Source organism: Hyposmocoma kahamanoa, unplaced genomic scaffold, assembly GCF_003589595.1.
Source record: "Hyposmocoma kahamanoa isolate Upper Pololo Valley unplaced genomic scaffold, ASM358959v1 220, whole genome shotgun sequence".
NCBI lineage: Eukaryota > Metazoa > Arthropoda > Insecta > Lepidoptera > Cosmopterigidae > Hyposmocoma > Hyposmocoma kahamanoa.
The window spans coordinates 695,676-711,338 of record NW_020653740.1 but is presented as its reverse complement, the minus strand read 5'-3'; the positions used below and the strand labels follow the sequence as shown (position 1 = coordinate 711,338).

At 35.1% G+C, this 15,663-nt stretch overlaps 1 protein-coding gene across 1 annotated transcript; it reads left to right on the top strand.

Moving 5' to 3' along the window:
• Positions 1-8,433: 8,433 nt before the first annotated feature.
• On the top strand, positions 8,434-11,099 carry LOC113227979 (programmed cell death protein 5). The gene is made up of 3 exons (XM_026461092.1): positions 8,434-8,567; positions 9,949-10,060; positions 10,521-11,099. The coding sequence occupies exons 1-3, from the start codon at positions 8,502-8,504 to the stop codon at positions 10,733-10,735; spliced, it is 393 nt and encodes a 130-aa protein (XP_026316877.1). The 5' UTR covers positions 8,434-8,501; the 3' UTR covers positions 10,736-11,099.
• Positions 11,100-15,663: the final 4,564 nt, after the last annotated feature.

Genomic DNA, 15,663 nt, shown 5'->3' with positions numbered 1-15,663 from the left:
ATCCACAATTCGCGGCGGCTCAATGATATTTATTAGACATGGCTTTAAGTCTAAATCTCGAGAAGATATTGTTGGATTCTCGGTTGAATCAAAGATTGAGTTATCATGTGTCGAGCTGGAGATGTTTATCATAGTGTGCGCATATAGACCTCCATCTAGTGATAATTATAATACGTTTGAAATCGCTATGGAAGAAGTTCTAAGACTATTAAATAAAAGTAAAAAACAGTTGATTGTATGTGGAGATTTTAATGTAAATATTCTAGAGCATAATGCAACGAGTACCCGACTGATATCGTTATTTCAATCGTTTGACTTTAAAAATGTATTTTCAGAACCTACTAGAATATGCGCCAGTACAGCTACATGCATAGATAATATATTTTGTAATTGCGATTATCTAGATAAAAATATTTTCAACTGTTTAAAGTCAGATCATAGTGGTCAAAGTGCCAGTTTTACAACAATAAATAAACAATACACATTTAAAACTCGTAGTAGGCCAGTAACCTCACAACGTGTTGATAGATTTCGTGAAACGCTAGAAAATTATCTTCCTATACCGGACACTCACTCAAACAGTCTTGGAGCAAATTGCCACTATGAACATTTTTTTCGGACATTTATACAATCATTCGACCATACGTTTAAAGTCAAAGAAAAATATATTAATTTAAAGTTTAAATTCTGTGACTGGGCTACTATAGGCATTATAAAAAGTAGGGAAACACTGTTTAGTCTTTACGAAAAAAAAACCTTCACACGTGGTGAACAATTTTTAGATTATGTTAGAAATTATTCTAAAATATTTAAACAAGTTTGTAAAATTGCGAAATCAAACTTTATTAGCGCTAAAATAAAATCCTCTGATAATAAAATAAAAGCAGTATGGAAAATTATTAATGCGGAGACTGGTCGTATGCAACAACGTAAACCACACATTACTTTGAAAACTGATCGCGTATTACTTAAATCTAGTCTCGAAGTAGCTCAGGAATTCGAAAACTATTTTACAAATATTCCGATAAAAACCACCGCTAACTTGGACTCTTCTTCAGTTCGGGCTTACAACTTATTAGATCAAAACTTAAATAAATGTGAAGTGAAATTTAAATTTCGTACTATTGATCCTCACTGCATCGTTAAAACGTTTAGATCAATTACGTCTAAAAATACGGAGGATATTTGGGGAGTGTCCGTAAAACTTTGTAAATCTGTTATTGATACTTTAGCTCCATACTTAGCATACGTGTTTAATCTTAGTATTACTGAGGGCGTTTTTCCTGATTTATTAAAATATAGTAGGGTAGTACCTTTATTTAAATCAGGGGATAATACAGACCCTGGTAACTACAGACCTGTTTCTGTTTTACCAGTGCTCAGCAAGGTTTTTGAGAAAATCATGTACAGTCAAATAATAATACATTTTAATCAAAACAATTTAATACAGAGTGAACAGTTCGGTTTCACGAAAGGACGCTCAACAACTGACGCGGGGGTGGCCTTATTACAACGAATATTTGACGCGTGGGAAGAGTCCCAAGATGCCATTGGCATTTTCTGCGACCTAACGAAGGCATTTGATTGTGTAGATCATCAGACGTTGCTGAGTAAGTTAATGCACTACGGGTTTGACGACACAGCTCTATCTTTACTTAATTCATATTTGAAAAATCGGGTTCAAAAAGTGCAAATTAATGAATCAAAGTCTGCAGGCTCTCTGGTTGCCATGGGTGTTCCTCAAGGTTCTATATTAGGGCCTCTTCTTTTTATAATATATATAAACGACTTACCGTGTCTACTTCGGAAATTCAATGATATTGTCTTGTTTGCCGATGATACCTCACTTATTTTTAAAATACCAAGACCAATAGTAGGAAACTTGTCTATAGACAAGGTAAATATAGCTCTGTCGCAGGTTTCGGATTGGTTCGCCGCGAATAACTTAATGTTAAACGGCAATAAAACAAAATGTGTACGGTTTTCACTTTCCAACTCTAAAGAAATACCTAATACAGTAGTATCACTGAATAATGAAGCGTTGGATTATGTCGATAGTACCGTCTTTTTGGGCATTACAATAGATTCAAAATTACAATGGGGCCCACATATAAGAAATTTAGTGAGTAAATTAAGTTCCGCGGCTTACGCGGTTAGGAAAATTAGGCAAATGACGGACATACGAACGGCTAGACTCGTGTATTTCAGTTATTTTCATAGTCTTTTAGCATATGGAATTTTATTATGGGGACACGGATCTGACATTCAGCAAGTGTTTGTTTTACAAAAACGGGCAATTCGTGGTATTTATAATTTACGTTGTCGCGACTCATTGAGAGAATTGTTTAGTGAAATTAAAATAATGACAGTTACTTGCCAATATATTTACTCTAACATAATGTACATAAGAAAAAATATCCATTTATTCCCTGAAAATAACAAAATACACAATTTTAATTTAAGAAATAAACATAAACTGGCACTTCCAATGTTTAGATTGCATAAAGTAAACTCATCTTTCATGGGAAACTGTGTGCGCTTTTATAATAAAATACCAGATGTAGTAAAACAGATGTCAGAGAAGAAATTTAAAAACTATATTAAAAACGCTCTGTTGAATAAAAGCTACTATAGTGTTAGTGATTATATTCAGGATAAAGATGCATGGAATTCATCTCCAGTTGACACGTGATATTTAACACTTATATTATTATAGCAGTAACAGTGTCCAAATGAAAAATTATTTGAAGTAATTTTTTATGGTGGACTTTAATACAGGAATTCGACTGTGCTGTCATTTATAAATCAGGAAACACTATGCTTCATGTAGACGCTCTTAGTAGGAATCCCGTACCGAACGATCCCATTGATTTAGACTTGCCTTGCGTTTTAAAGATCACAAATGAATGGCTGAAAACGGTCCAGATTAGTGACAGTGAAGTTAGCAGAATTAAGGACATACTATTAGATCCAAAAACCAGTAATATCGTTGAAATTAACAAGAATTATTGCGTTAAAAATGATAATGTTTTCAGAGTTACAGAAAAAGGTCTTAAATGGTTAGTACCAAAGGGTGTTAGATGGCAGATCCTCAAGTCTTGTCATGACGAAATTGGCCATTTTTCAACGGAGAAAACCTTAGATAAGGTGTCCGAAAAGTTTTGGTTCTCTAAAATGAGAAAGTTCGTCAAGAAATATGTGCAAGCGTGTCTAGAGTGTGCGCACAGTAAAGCCCCAGCTGGGAGAAAATCTGGATTCTTACATCCTATTCCTAAAGTTTCTATGCCATTTAACACCATTCACGCTGACCATTTGGGACCATTTAATCCAAGTAAAACTAAGAATAAATATCTTTTGATAATTATAGACTCTTATAGCAAATTTATCGTATTGAAGCCTGTTAAGAGTACAAAGGCGAGTACAACAATAAGAATCATGAAAGAATACTTTAGCATTTTGGATTACCTGTGCGACTTATTACGGACAGATATTCTTCATTTACTGGAAAGAAACTAAAAGTATTCTTAAACAATTTGGGTGTGCAGCATATAATGAACGCGGTATCTACCCCCCGTGCAAATGGACAAGTAGAACGATACAATCGGACAGTTCTGGATTTACTCACGGCGATGAATCATGGACGTGACGAATCGCTGTGTCTAAATAATACGATAAACAAAGGTATAGGTCGTACACCTGCAGAAGTTCTTTTTGGTTTGCGATTAGTTGGTCAGAGTGAAGGGAAAGTAACAGCAGCTTTAGGCTCAGACGAAATAGGTAGAGAAATAGATCTTAACGCGGTTAGGGCGAATGTAGACCGTCAAGTTGCCGAAAATAAAAGAAAACAAAAGGAAAGGTTTGATAAGTCGAGATGTGCTCCCCGAAGGTTTAAGGTTGGTGATTTAATAAGGTTAGAGAGAAATGTGCTATGTCCTGGTAAAAGTAGAAAATTGGTATCCAAATGTTCGGAACCATATAAGGTAGCAAAAGTATTCGAAAATGATAGGTATTTAGTTGAAGATACCCCTGTGACTCGGAAAAAGGGTAAGGCATCTTATACAGGAGTTTATCCAGTAGAAAGAATTCATCCTTGGTTAACATTTAATAATTTAGATGAAAGTAGTGATAGTGATGTGAGTGAGAATAATGGTAGTGAAAGTGAAAGGGATAGTTTGACAAAGGATTCCGAAGATAATACTGATAACAATGACGTTGTCGATATGGACGTGGATGAATGACTTAATTGTATTAAATACACAGCGAAGGATTTTATTCTTGAATTCACATAATATCAGCTTACTGCATAGGAATATTAATGGAAGGATATTTGCAAATAATGGAAGGATATTATTAATATAATGGAAGGATATTATTAATACCTGTTATGGAAGGATATTGTTACACGATGGAAGGATAATGTTATAAAATTTAGAAATATTGTTATAATGTTGAGGTATATTTTACTATGGATATTATATACATAGAAAGAGTATTTAATAATTACGGAAGGATATTTTATAGTAATGTAATTGCTTTGTTTACTATAACTAATGATTTAATTCATTTAATCTTTACACGTTTACTTTTTTTTTTAATTTATTTAATCTTTACACGTTTATTTAAAAGATATTACTATTTACAACGCATGTTTTAAGAATTTTTCAATAGAATTTTATTAAATGTAATTTTTTTTTAGTTTAATTAAAATGTGCTAATGTTTCTTTAATACTGTAATAACAACAAATTTTAATATTGTATTAAATTTTTAGTAATGTTAATTCACGAGGTCATGATATGTTGTCAGGATGGACGAGTTGTAAGAAATATATAATCGTAAAATAGAAAAATTGTTTTCATGATAATTTAAATATTATAAGGGTAAATAAGCTTATTCCATATACTAATTTAAAAAGTTTGTTAATTGATATTATTAGGTTTCCGAAATGTTACCGTGTAGATGGCGTGTCGGTGTTGATTGTGATTGGTCCGAACACTTTATCTACCGGTTCGACTAGCCAATGACATTGCTTTTAAAGTTCACTACTTGCCAAAAGGTCGGGAATTGAAAAAGAAGGGATTTACGAGGCAATGTCTTGAGGTGAAAGAAAAATTTATGTATTCGTATCTCATCAAATGTTAAAGTTAGATTGGTCAGGAATTATAACGGTATTTTGTGGTTACAAATTTTGTTGTGTATATTTTAAAGTTCTAGTATAAATTGTTGGAGGAATAGATAATTTAATAAATCAGTTTGGTTAATACGGCGTTTTATTGGAGTGTTTGGAAGAAGTCTACAATTTTAAAATCACATGTCCATAGCCATTAAAAAAAAGTAAAGATTTTTGCTTGTGAGTGATTGTGTCACTCACTCATTATCACTTGACTTATCACATACATAATGCATCCACGGCTGGTAATCTACCTATACCTATTGAGAACCGCTCGCAATAGCGACCATCTTTTTTAATGAATAATGACATTTGTCATTTTTGTTTCCTTGCTGTGATTGGCTGCCGTAGGCGCAGGTAGCCTTTCCGCCATATTGGGTAGTGATCGTGGTATTTTACACTTTGTTATTGTTTTGTTAGTCACCTAGTCTTGTTTCCGGGAGCGACAGGAGGTTTTTTAAAAACTAAAAATGAAACTACATTTAACTTAACTAGACAACTGGCAGAGTTGGATGCCCGTTATTTAAATGAGTCTCCCAATGCATTTCAATCTGGAGCTTATCTGCATCGGGGCTATGCACCACAGGATGTTTGCGCTCTAGAATGCAGCGTAAGGTGCTTGCAAGTACATTGGGATGTACCTGAGGTGTTATGCCTACTTCATATCCTTACTTGTAGGGTGCGGGACCGATCCGGGTGCATAACTACCTTGTAGTGGCTTGTAGTTTGTTTGTACAGTTCGGATCGAGTGAAGACGTGACGTGCTTATCCTCTCCCTTAATTCTGTATTGTGTGTTTGTATTTTGCTTTATACAAAATGTACGAGTGCTGTATATGTAAAAGTTCACGACAGAACGCTATTTTACATCATTTTCCTCGCACTGAGAAAAGACTCATGAAGTGGTTAAAGTGTCTAAATCGTGATAATCTGAAAAAGTTATTACCAGAAGAACTTTCAAACGTTTTTGTATGTCAAAAACACTTTGAAAAGAGGTTTGTTACGCCGAAATCACGAATAACTTTTAATGTTATTAATATTAATTGTTTTATTTATTTAGCACTTACAGAAAACATGTATATTGATGTGGAGCATAGTTACTCGCGTAAAAGACACTTTGACCACACATACTTTCAAAGGGAACCACTAAAAGGTTAGTAATGCATTTTGTATTACTGTAACATTTTCTAGTAAAACTGTTGAAATGGATTTATTGAAAAAAAAATCTCAGGTTCTTCTTTTAAATGTTATGGCCCCATTGAAGTAATTGATAATTTTGCCAATGTCAAGTTGTGGAACGCACGCATTTTTACTCAAAAATTTTCTGGTGAATTTCGATAGAGGTTGCTATTGATTTTAATTATTTACTACTCATTGATAGATTAATAAAGGGTTATTTTTCAGCTCACTATACAGATGGCAGACCAGCCAGTAACACTTTACAAAACACTGCAGACACTATTTTGTTCTTCGACAAATTGTTTGACAGCGTCAATGGAGCTGCAATACGGTCAAAAAGAAATCGAAAAATATTAAGAACAGCTGTAACGGAAAAATCACCTCATCACGATTTTTGGAAGGAATCAATAAAAAAATTGGAAGAAACCAAATATGTCGATGTGAAAGGACTTGAAAAGTCCGTGCCGTCATTGAAAAACTTTGGTCATAACTTTAAAAAGTTATATGAAGCTGTGGCAGTTTTTCCAAAGTAAAGGGATTACAATAATGAGGCCTAGATATTTTAACTCCGATCCAATAGATAATTTTTTCGGTCAAGTTAGGGCCTATAATTATAGAAATAATGACCCAAACTGCCACAGCTTTAACTGCACCTTTAAATCATTACTAATAACTAGAATCATTAAATTCCATAATGAAACTTTTAATTGTGAGGATGATCCGGCGGACCAAGTGTTCAATTTACAATCATTATTTGAAGAACAAAAAGAAAACATTGAGCCTGATCATCCTAGGACTGAAAGCATTGAAACTATTGTAGACCAGGCCCGTCGAGAACGTCTCAATGTTCACTCTCGGGCCTACACTGCTGGATGGGTAGTAAGGTAAATTTTAAATAAAATAAAAATAAACTGTGACTTATGCCTAAAAAATTTAACAAGTAATCAAACGCGTATTCACGACTGGATAAGTCACAGGGAGTATACACCGTATAAAAACCGACTGAAATACCCATCCGAAGGAGCAGTAACGTGTTTCGGTACAGTAATCAGAGAAACAAATGAATACTTGGAACGCAACGCAAATAAAGCGAATATTGCATATGATAATACAGCGAATATTTTGTCCAAGTATATTTGATTTCATAAACTGCCGAACATAAAACTATTCTACTTAATAGTTTTATTGCTTTCACTGTTCGATTTACAATTATGAATTGGTGCAGTACCATAAATAATAATAATAATAACGCACACACTCAACAAAGCCCCGCACTAGGGAAACCCTGTGTCGCGGGTGCCATGGTCACACACATAGACAACCACAAATTACACCCAAACTCACGAGAGAAATAAATGTAGGTCATACAAATATTTCGCCCGGCCCGGGAATCGAACCTGGGACCTCTGCGTGGCAGTCCGGCATGGTAACCGTTCGGCCACGGAGGCAGTTAAATAAAATTTTAAAAGGCATGGACATAGTCAGGTTAGCAAACCGCGCGCGGGAGCCCTGGCGTAAGCTAGGGCGGCCGGGCGGCGGCGTGGTGAATGTTCACTGATCCCACGGCGCCGACTCAACCGGCGAGAGGGAAACCCCGGGGGGGTTTTAGTGGGGTAGGCCCTCCAGCCTGGAGGGAGAGTCCCCACATAACCCCTGAGTCTCCCTGGGCTCAGGGGTATCCATAAAGATTTCCCCCCCGACAAAAAAAAAAAAAAAGGTTAGCAAACCGCATTCTACCTCCAATGCAAAACAAAGCATTAGAAAAATTTAAAAAGAAATTAAAAAATAAACGCCTTAACAAAAATTGAGTTGTTTTATTTATTTTATTTTATCGTATTATTTTATATAAATGAACTGGAACCCCTAACCACCTTTTGTTTGGATGTATACGTTCTGCTCCTTTGCAAGACAATATCGTCTACCTATTAAAAAAAATGGAATGTCAGTCGACATTAGTATCACAGATTAAAAATAATTCTTACTACTGAAAAAAAAAGTACTACAGTGAGCAGTCTGAACGTATAATAGTTCACTAAGTAGTCTGTGAATGCATCTATCAAATCAAAGAGTAGGTATATGTATCGAATAAACTTGCTGTTTTCTAATAATTCTACCAATCCTGTAATTTGTGTCAAATATCTTAATTACCTGTAAAAATGGATGATCCCGAGCTTGAACAAATTAGGCAGCAACGTCTAGCTCAGCTACAAGCGCAACATGGGGTGCGTATTTAAATTCTTTTGTTATTAGGTTAGGTTTATAAATAGACTGTAAAGAATTGTAATAATACCGTAATAATATTACTCTGATAAAAGCTCAGTATAAAATATTTGTGTCAATAACCTCTGGTCTTGAAGTAAACGGTACATCTGTTTTTAATCATGGTGATATGAGTGAAGGTTACCTTCATTTACCAGTTTTTTTGGTTGACTGAGATAAAAAAAAAGCAAGGAAATAAACAAATACTATGTTCACCTTGCCATTGCCAGAGATGTGAACCTAATTGTAATAAAAAATTCTAAAACCTATATACCTAATTGAAAATCCTTCAATATTATTCCACTATAGCTACTACATATCGACTCATCCCTAGAAAGATTTATGTGCAAGACTACTTGTTCTCAGGACATACTACATTTCGTTCGTTCTTCTTCGCTGTGGATGTCAGATCGACCGATTCACTCGATTTAACATTTCTGAAATGAAATTAGATATATAAATTCTCAAAACACCTTAACATAGGCCTTAGTTTGATTAAGGTAATTATTCTCGTAACATACTTATTCACTTTTCGCTGAACAATTACATCGGACTCTGTACTTCGGATGAGTCGATATGACAATATACACAATAATTAGTGATGAAAGAGACTAAGTTTTATAAGGCCTTTTAAAAAACCTCGAATAATTTTCAACGCCTCACGACTAGTCTAGTCTAGTCCTCAAGTCTTGAGTCATAAGACTAAAACTGAAGACTAACTCGAGTCGAAGTCTTTTAACCCTAGGAAACTTAAAAGATTTATAGGACTAAAACGACTAAAATGACTGGCGCCTCATAGCCCCGGGAGGCGAGAGTCATGAGCCCTATGGCGTGATTTTATTTCTACCCACAAGGTATTTATTTTACGACTTTTATTATAAGTAAATAAACATGATTATTTGCTACATACTACTTATGACATCTTTATTTATAAACTTCGGGTTTAATAAAACATAAAATAGGTATAAGTCCTTCAACTTGAGTTGTTTGCAAAGGACTCTTCATTTTAGAGTTGAGTCCTGCAAAATGGAGTCCAGTTGTTATAAAACGTCTTAAAAGACTAAGTGTCGTATTCTAGAACCCTACTCAATGCTCAAGTCAGGATTTGAGTATGGTTTAAAGCACTCGAAATCATACTCAAGTCCCTGCCATTAGAGTCGTATTTCCAGTGCTTGTGTTTTCGGTGCAATCCTGACTTGAGCATTGAGTAGAGTTCTAGAATACGACCTTGAGTCTCTTTCATCACTAACAATAATGCTGTTAGAGAATTCACTTCGGTGCATATTAGTGACCTGGCCCTTTTAAATTTAACGTGACTAACAATTATTTTTGATTTAACTTTAGGGCACAGGTGATCCCAACCAGGCTAAAGCTCAACAAGAGAGGATGCAAGCAATGGAAGAAGCAAAACATACAATTCTTTCACAAGCGCTCAGCCAGGATGCTCGAGCAAGATGTAAATAACTCATACTTATTTATAAACATAAATGCTTAATACATTGATTGAAACATTCACAACTTTCACACATTATTTGATTTAAACACTTGAAGTCCCTTCAAGGCCAAGGACTTTGCAACACATCCAAAATGCTCCAGTAAAATATACATGATTAAGTCCCGATTTAAAAATCAAATAATACTGCTTAATAGTAATAACAATGATTGTTTGAAAACAGTTTAATAACAGAGTTATCTCATGATCCATTCTGACAATTAAACATCTTTGGTGCAAGCATTGGGCCTAACAGACTGAATTTGGACAAATTTTATAATAATATATGATTTAACTCAATTTAATTTGAAGTCATAAATAGGTAATAAGCCTACCCAGATCAGTAAATTAATAAATAATTCAAAATCAAATCAACAATCATACAGGTCCCAATTAATGAACAATATTTATTTTTTATTAACAGTAAATACAATCAAACTTAGCCGTCCAGAAAAAGGAGCTATGGTGGAAAACATGATCTGCAGAATGGCTCAAATGGGACAGCTCAGTACAAAGATATCTGAGCAAGAACTCATTCAACTTCTTGAGTCATTGAATCAACAAATGCCTAAGTCATCCAGCACAGTGAAGTTTGACAGAAGACGGGCCGCACTAGACTCAGATGATGATGATTTGTAGCAGACTGTTATTTAAGCTTATTTTTTTATTGTATTTTCTTATAAAGCTAGGATAATAACTTTTTATTATTAAAAGTGGTTAATTTTATTGCAATATACAAACTGTTAATACGTATGGGAATAAGTAAATTTCAATGTATGTTCAATTATTTTTTAAATCTTATTAATGGCTAAGAACATGTAAATGTTAACCTATATAAATACACTGACACAATAACACTGATAATGGTCTGCAAATGTTTCTTAACTTGAAAATTTATGGAAAATAAAATTTAAAAGCCATTGCTACTATCCATATTCTTATGCTATTTATTACATACAGATAAACGTGAAACACAATCTAAGTAGGAAATTAATTAACAAATATATGTGTCACAGCTTAAAATAAACTTTTGTAATAATTGTAGTGTTTTTTTTAAAGTCATCTCTAGCATGATAGGGCGTGACTTAGCCAAGAGCGACAAAGCGCGAGATGCCTATGCAAGAAGAGCACTATCTCGCGCGGGTCGAGCTCTATCGTGCTAGCCCTACTGGTGAATGTACAGTCGGTGCCCTCACATAGTTATCCACTATTTGTACTTGTGGATACTTAAGTAAGGGCATCGACCCTTAAAATATATATGTATATATAATTCTTTACCTATATTTCTATTATTATTCATAGATACCTTGGGCGGATGCTGCCTAATTATTTTAAAACTATTACGTCCTATGTCACTAGGAATCATGTTGGGCTCAATTTACATTGTCGCGGAACGTAACTTTTTATAAAAATAATATTTACAAGCATAAGCCTTTGGAAGAAAGAAAAGCACAAGCAACGAATAAATAGATAAATGTGCTTAAATATGTTTAGGTTCTTTTTTCTGATAAAAAGAATAGTTAAAATACACATTTGATATATTAAGTAGTTTATGTGCTAAATACATGATACCACATGGTTATACAGAAATTTCAATTTTTAAATAAATAAATAATAATAATTTTTATTATTATTATTAATAATAATAATAATTATTATTTAATACAGAAATTTCAATGATTGTATTTTAATCATCCGTTTTTATAAAAACCTTTATTTTGCTTTTAAATTAGAAAAAGTATATAAAAATATTATAACTGCCTATGTTTTAATATTTGACTCATGAACTGCCCCTGTGGCCGAGGGTTGTTTTCAGATAACCTCCAAAAATGTGTCCCTTTCAATAACTTTTATGTTAATACATGAATGCTAAGCATTATTTATTTAATATGATTGCTTGCTTACTTAGTCTGTGTTACACATAAAAAGACTACATCATTAGTGTCGGTTCAACTAAAAGCCTCCTAATAACAAATGTTAATACCGCATCACCTTCATCCTTCGCACACGTGAGAAGGGGCTCCTGTCGGATTGGAGTGTACACAGTAACCTGTGCATCTCCGTTTTACCAAAAAATCGACTTAAATACCAATTTCAGCGCTAGTGACTAAATCGTTCTCATTCATGTAAAGCAATCTATCTAAATAAGTATTAAGTAATAGCTTTATAAACTTTATTGTACATCAATCAGACAAAGTAACTTTAAAATCCATGCACTTTTATAATGGTCCAGCATATTCTACACACTTGACATTTAAAAATGTATCCACATATCATTATTGGATGGATGGATGGATGCGGGCAGCGCAGGACCGATCGTCGTGGAGATCGTTGGGGCAGGCCTATGCCCAGCAGTGGGCGTCGTATGGCTGAATGATGATGATGATGATGATATCATTATTGTCGCTCTCACTCTGGTCTACTTTTAAGTCAAATAGTTACTTTAAGCCAAACATTTACTTGAAATATAACAATCAGATGGTGATAGTGGTGGTGATGACGGTGGTGACGATGATGATGGTGGTGATGATGACGATGACTGTGATGATGATGTGAATGGTAATGATGCTGATGATAATGGTGATCATGATGATGTTGATGGTGGTGATGGTGATATATTGATGTACAACAAAGTTTATATGAATTCAAATTCAAATTCAAAATTCAAATTCAAATTCAAAATAATCTTTATTTCATAGGTAAGCATTATTACACTTGAAATCGTCACAATATTAAACTCTACCGCTCATTCGTAAGGCAGATTCCCCTGAGAAGAATGAGCAAGAAACTCTAGGGGTTGCTCTTTGTAAATAATTAATAATTCACAATATTTTTTTTTAATTTGAAACATCAGAGATCGAGACTACCTCCATGAGCTAAACGGGTTACTATCACGGATTTTTGTCATCCAAGTACGCAGAAGTTGTATAATAAATAACCTTTAGTATAAAGTTTTTGTTTCACTATAGTTTTAAACCTCGTGAAAGGCAAATTTTGTATATCAACCGGAATCTTGTTATAGAAGCGTATACATTGCCCCTTAAATGATTTTTTGACTTTGTGAAGACGACTATCAAGAAAAGCTAGTTTATTTCTATTCCTCGTATTAATGTTATGTCTGTCACTATTTTTCATAAATAAATTACTATTCCTTTTAACATAAATTACGTTCTCATAAATGTACTGTGAGGCTAGTGTAAGAATGTTAATTTCCTTAAACTTATCTCTCAAAGATACTTTGGGGCCCAGATTGTAAATTGCCCTAACTGCACGTTTCTGCAGGACAAAGATTCTGTTGACGTCGGCGGCATTACCCCAAAGCAAAATGCCGTATGTCATTAGACTGTGAAAGTAGCTGAAGTTCACCAATCTAGCGGTCTCCACGTCTGAAAGTTTCCTTATTTTTTTAATCGCGTACATTGTATATGACATTAACAAAATACTTCTATAGATTTATTAATTAATTACATATAGATAGATAGATGGTCTTACACGGATGAGAAGGATTTTGATACAAGAAGTTATATTAAAATATTTGTTACATGTTAAATGATGTCAAATGTTCTTTTTTGAACTATAAAATGTATGTTGTAATAATAATTTCTCATTACTGTGCCGTCTTTCTCATTTATGTTTAATGGAAAATCATTCGTGTTACTGCAATTTCATTTGTGTGACCTAAAATATTTATATAATATTGTATATAACTTAAATATTTCTGTGATTTTATAATTATTGACATTGCTTGAGCTTATTTGTACGTTTAAGACCTGAAAACCAAAAGAAAAAAGGGTTTTTTTTAGGTGAAATTCACCCCCGAACGGTTACCATGATGCACAGTGGGCCCAAATTGATAATTCTTGGACATAGGAATACTTGTAGAGTATCGAGCAAATTTTTTTATGTGATAGATGATAACGTTCCTAACAACTTTTATTCTTGTATAAGTTCTTGAAAAGTTGATAGTTTCGGAGAAATTAAAAAAATATTTTTTTTTGTATGGAGAAATATACATTTTATTTTTTATCTCAAAATATACGAAAATGTAATGTGCGTGGGTTGGTACTTGGTGTAACGGGCTGGTGTCCGGAACTCGACGACGTCAAGGTGCCTATTTTACGTGTGGTGGGTGCAGGCATTCTACTCGTGCCACCCAAGCTCCTCCAGGAATCTCAGCAGCCTCCTCTGTTTGCTGAAGACTTCGGGGACCGACCTAGGCACTCCAAGGTACTTCGCCCTGTAGTTGGCCACGCCGGAGCACTGTAGTAGGATGTGCGCAGCCGTTTCGTCCCCCTCCATGCACGCTCTGCACATACGGCTGTGATACCTAAATTGAAAAGGTGTTTATTGTATGGACCATGACCCGTTAGGGCAGCAATTAGAGTGCGAAGCTCTTGCCTTTTGAGTTCAATTAAAATTCGAGATAGACTGGCATTGAGCGTTGGGAGTGCTTCTCTCGCCTGTCTACAAACCGTAAGAGTGGTCCTTGTATTATTATGTGAAGATTTTGTGCCTTTGTGTAGGTATAGTTCTGGACCATTGGTAGGGGACCACTATGGGTTCTGGTCCTACAGCGTCCGTCTCCGACCCTTTTCTGGCTAGTTCATCTGCTGCGTCATTGCCACGTGAGCCGCGGTGTCCTTTAATCCACTGTAGACTTACATGGTTTTGTATACATACCTCCATGAGTGCTTGATGGCATTCATAAATGAGCCCTGAGTGTATGTCATAGCTGTTCAGTGCTTGAAGTACTGACATACTGTCGGAGAGTATTCGAATTGAGTTATTCTTTACTCTTCTCGCTATGATTGCTTCTGCCGCCAACTTGATGCCCACGCATTCGGCCTGAAATACTGTGTTGTGGTCACCAAGCGGTGTTGATATCCTGATATTGTGATCTTCTGAGAATACCCCAGTACCTGTTCCTGAATTTGTTTTAGATCCATTATTGAAGACGCTGACCTCTCTGGGGTTCAGTCCGTGGTTGGGCTCTTCAAACAATTGTATCTTGTATTTTTTGTCAAAGATGTATTGTTTTGGGATCCTATCCACAGCCGCGTCCATTAGCTGTTCCTCATTGATAGTCTTATAAAGGATTTCTGTATGTGGGATCCTCATGTGCTTCCAAAGGCCGGCTCTGTTTAGACGCACTGCTGTTGACGCCGCTTCCTGTCTGATAAACAGTGGGAGGGGTCGCAGGTCTAGTACCGCTTCAAGGGCCGCAGTTGGAGTTGCCCTCATGCAGCCAGTCGTTGCCTTGCAAGAGTCTTTGGAATTTGTCCAGCTTGTCGGTTGCGGTCGTAAGTTTGGTTCGTGGCCACCATACTATCGCGCCGTAACTGATCATGGGTCTTATCACTGCTGTGTAGAGCCATAGTGTTATTGGGTGAAAGTCTCCATTGTTTACCTACCATTCTATGGCACTGCCAGAAGGTGATAGTAGCTTTTAATTTTGTTATCCAGATGCTTGTTCCAGTTCAACTTGTTATCCAGTATTACTCCCAAGTACTTAACTTCGGTTGATATCTGTAGTTCGGTACTGAAGAGTTTGAGTTGTAGGTAGTTAC

Excerpts from the sequence above, each read along its gene's own strand:
- LOC113227979 (XM_026461092.1), top strand. The coding sequence starts at position 8,502 with ATGGATGATCCCGAGCTTGAACAAATTAGGCAGCAACGTCTAGCTCAG. Across the intron at positions 8,568-9,948 it reads AGCTACAAGCGCAACATGGG|GGCACAGGTGATCCCAACCA; the intron begins GTGCGTATTTAA and ends ATTTAACTTTAG. Across the intron at positions 10,061-10,520 it reads CCAGGATGCTCGAGCAAGAT|TAAATACAATCAAACTTAGC; the intron begins GTAAATAACTCA and ends TTTTATTAACAG.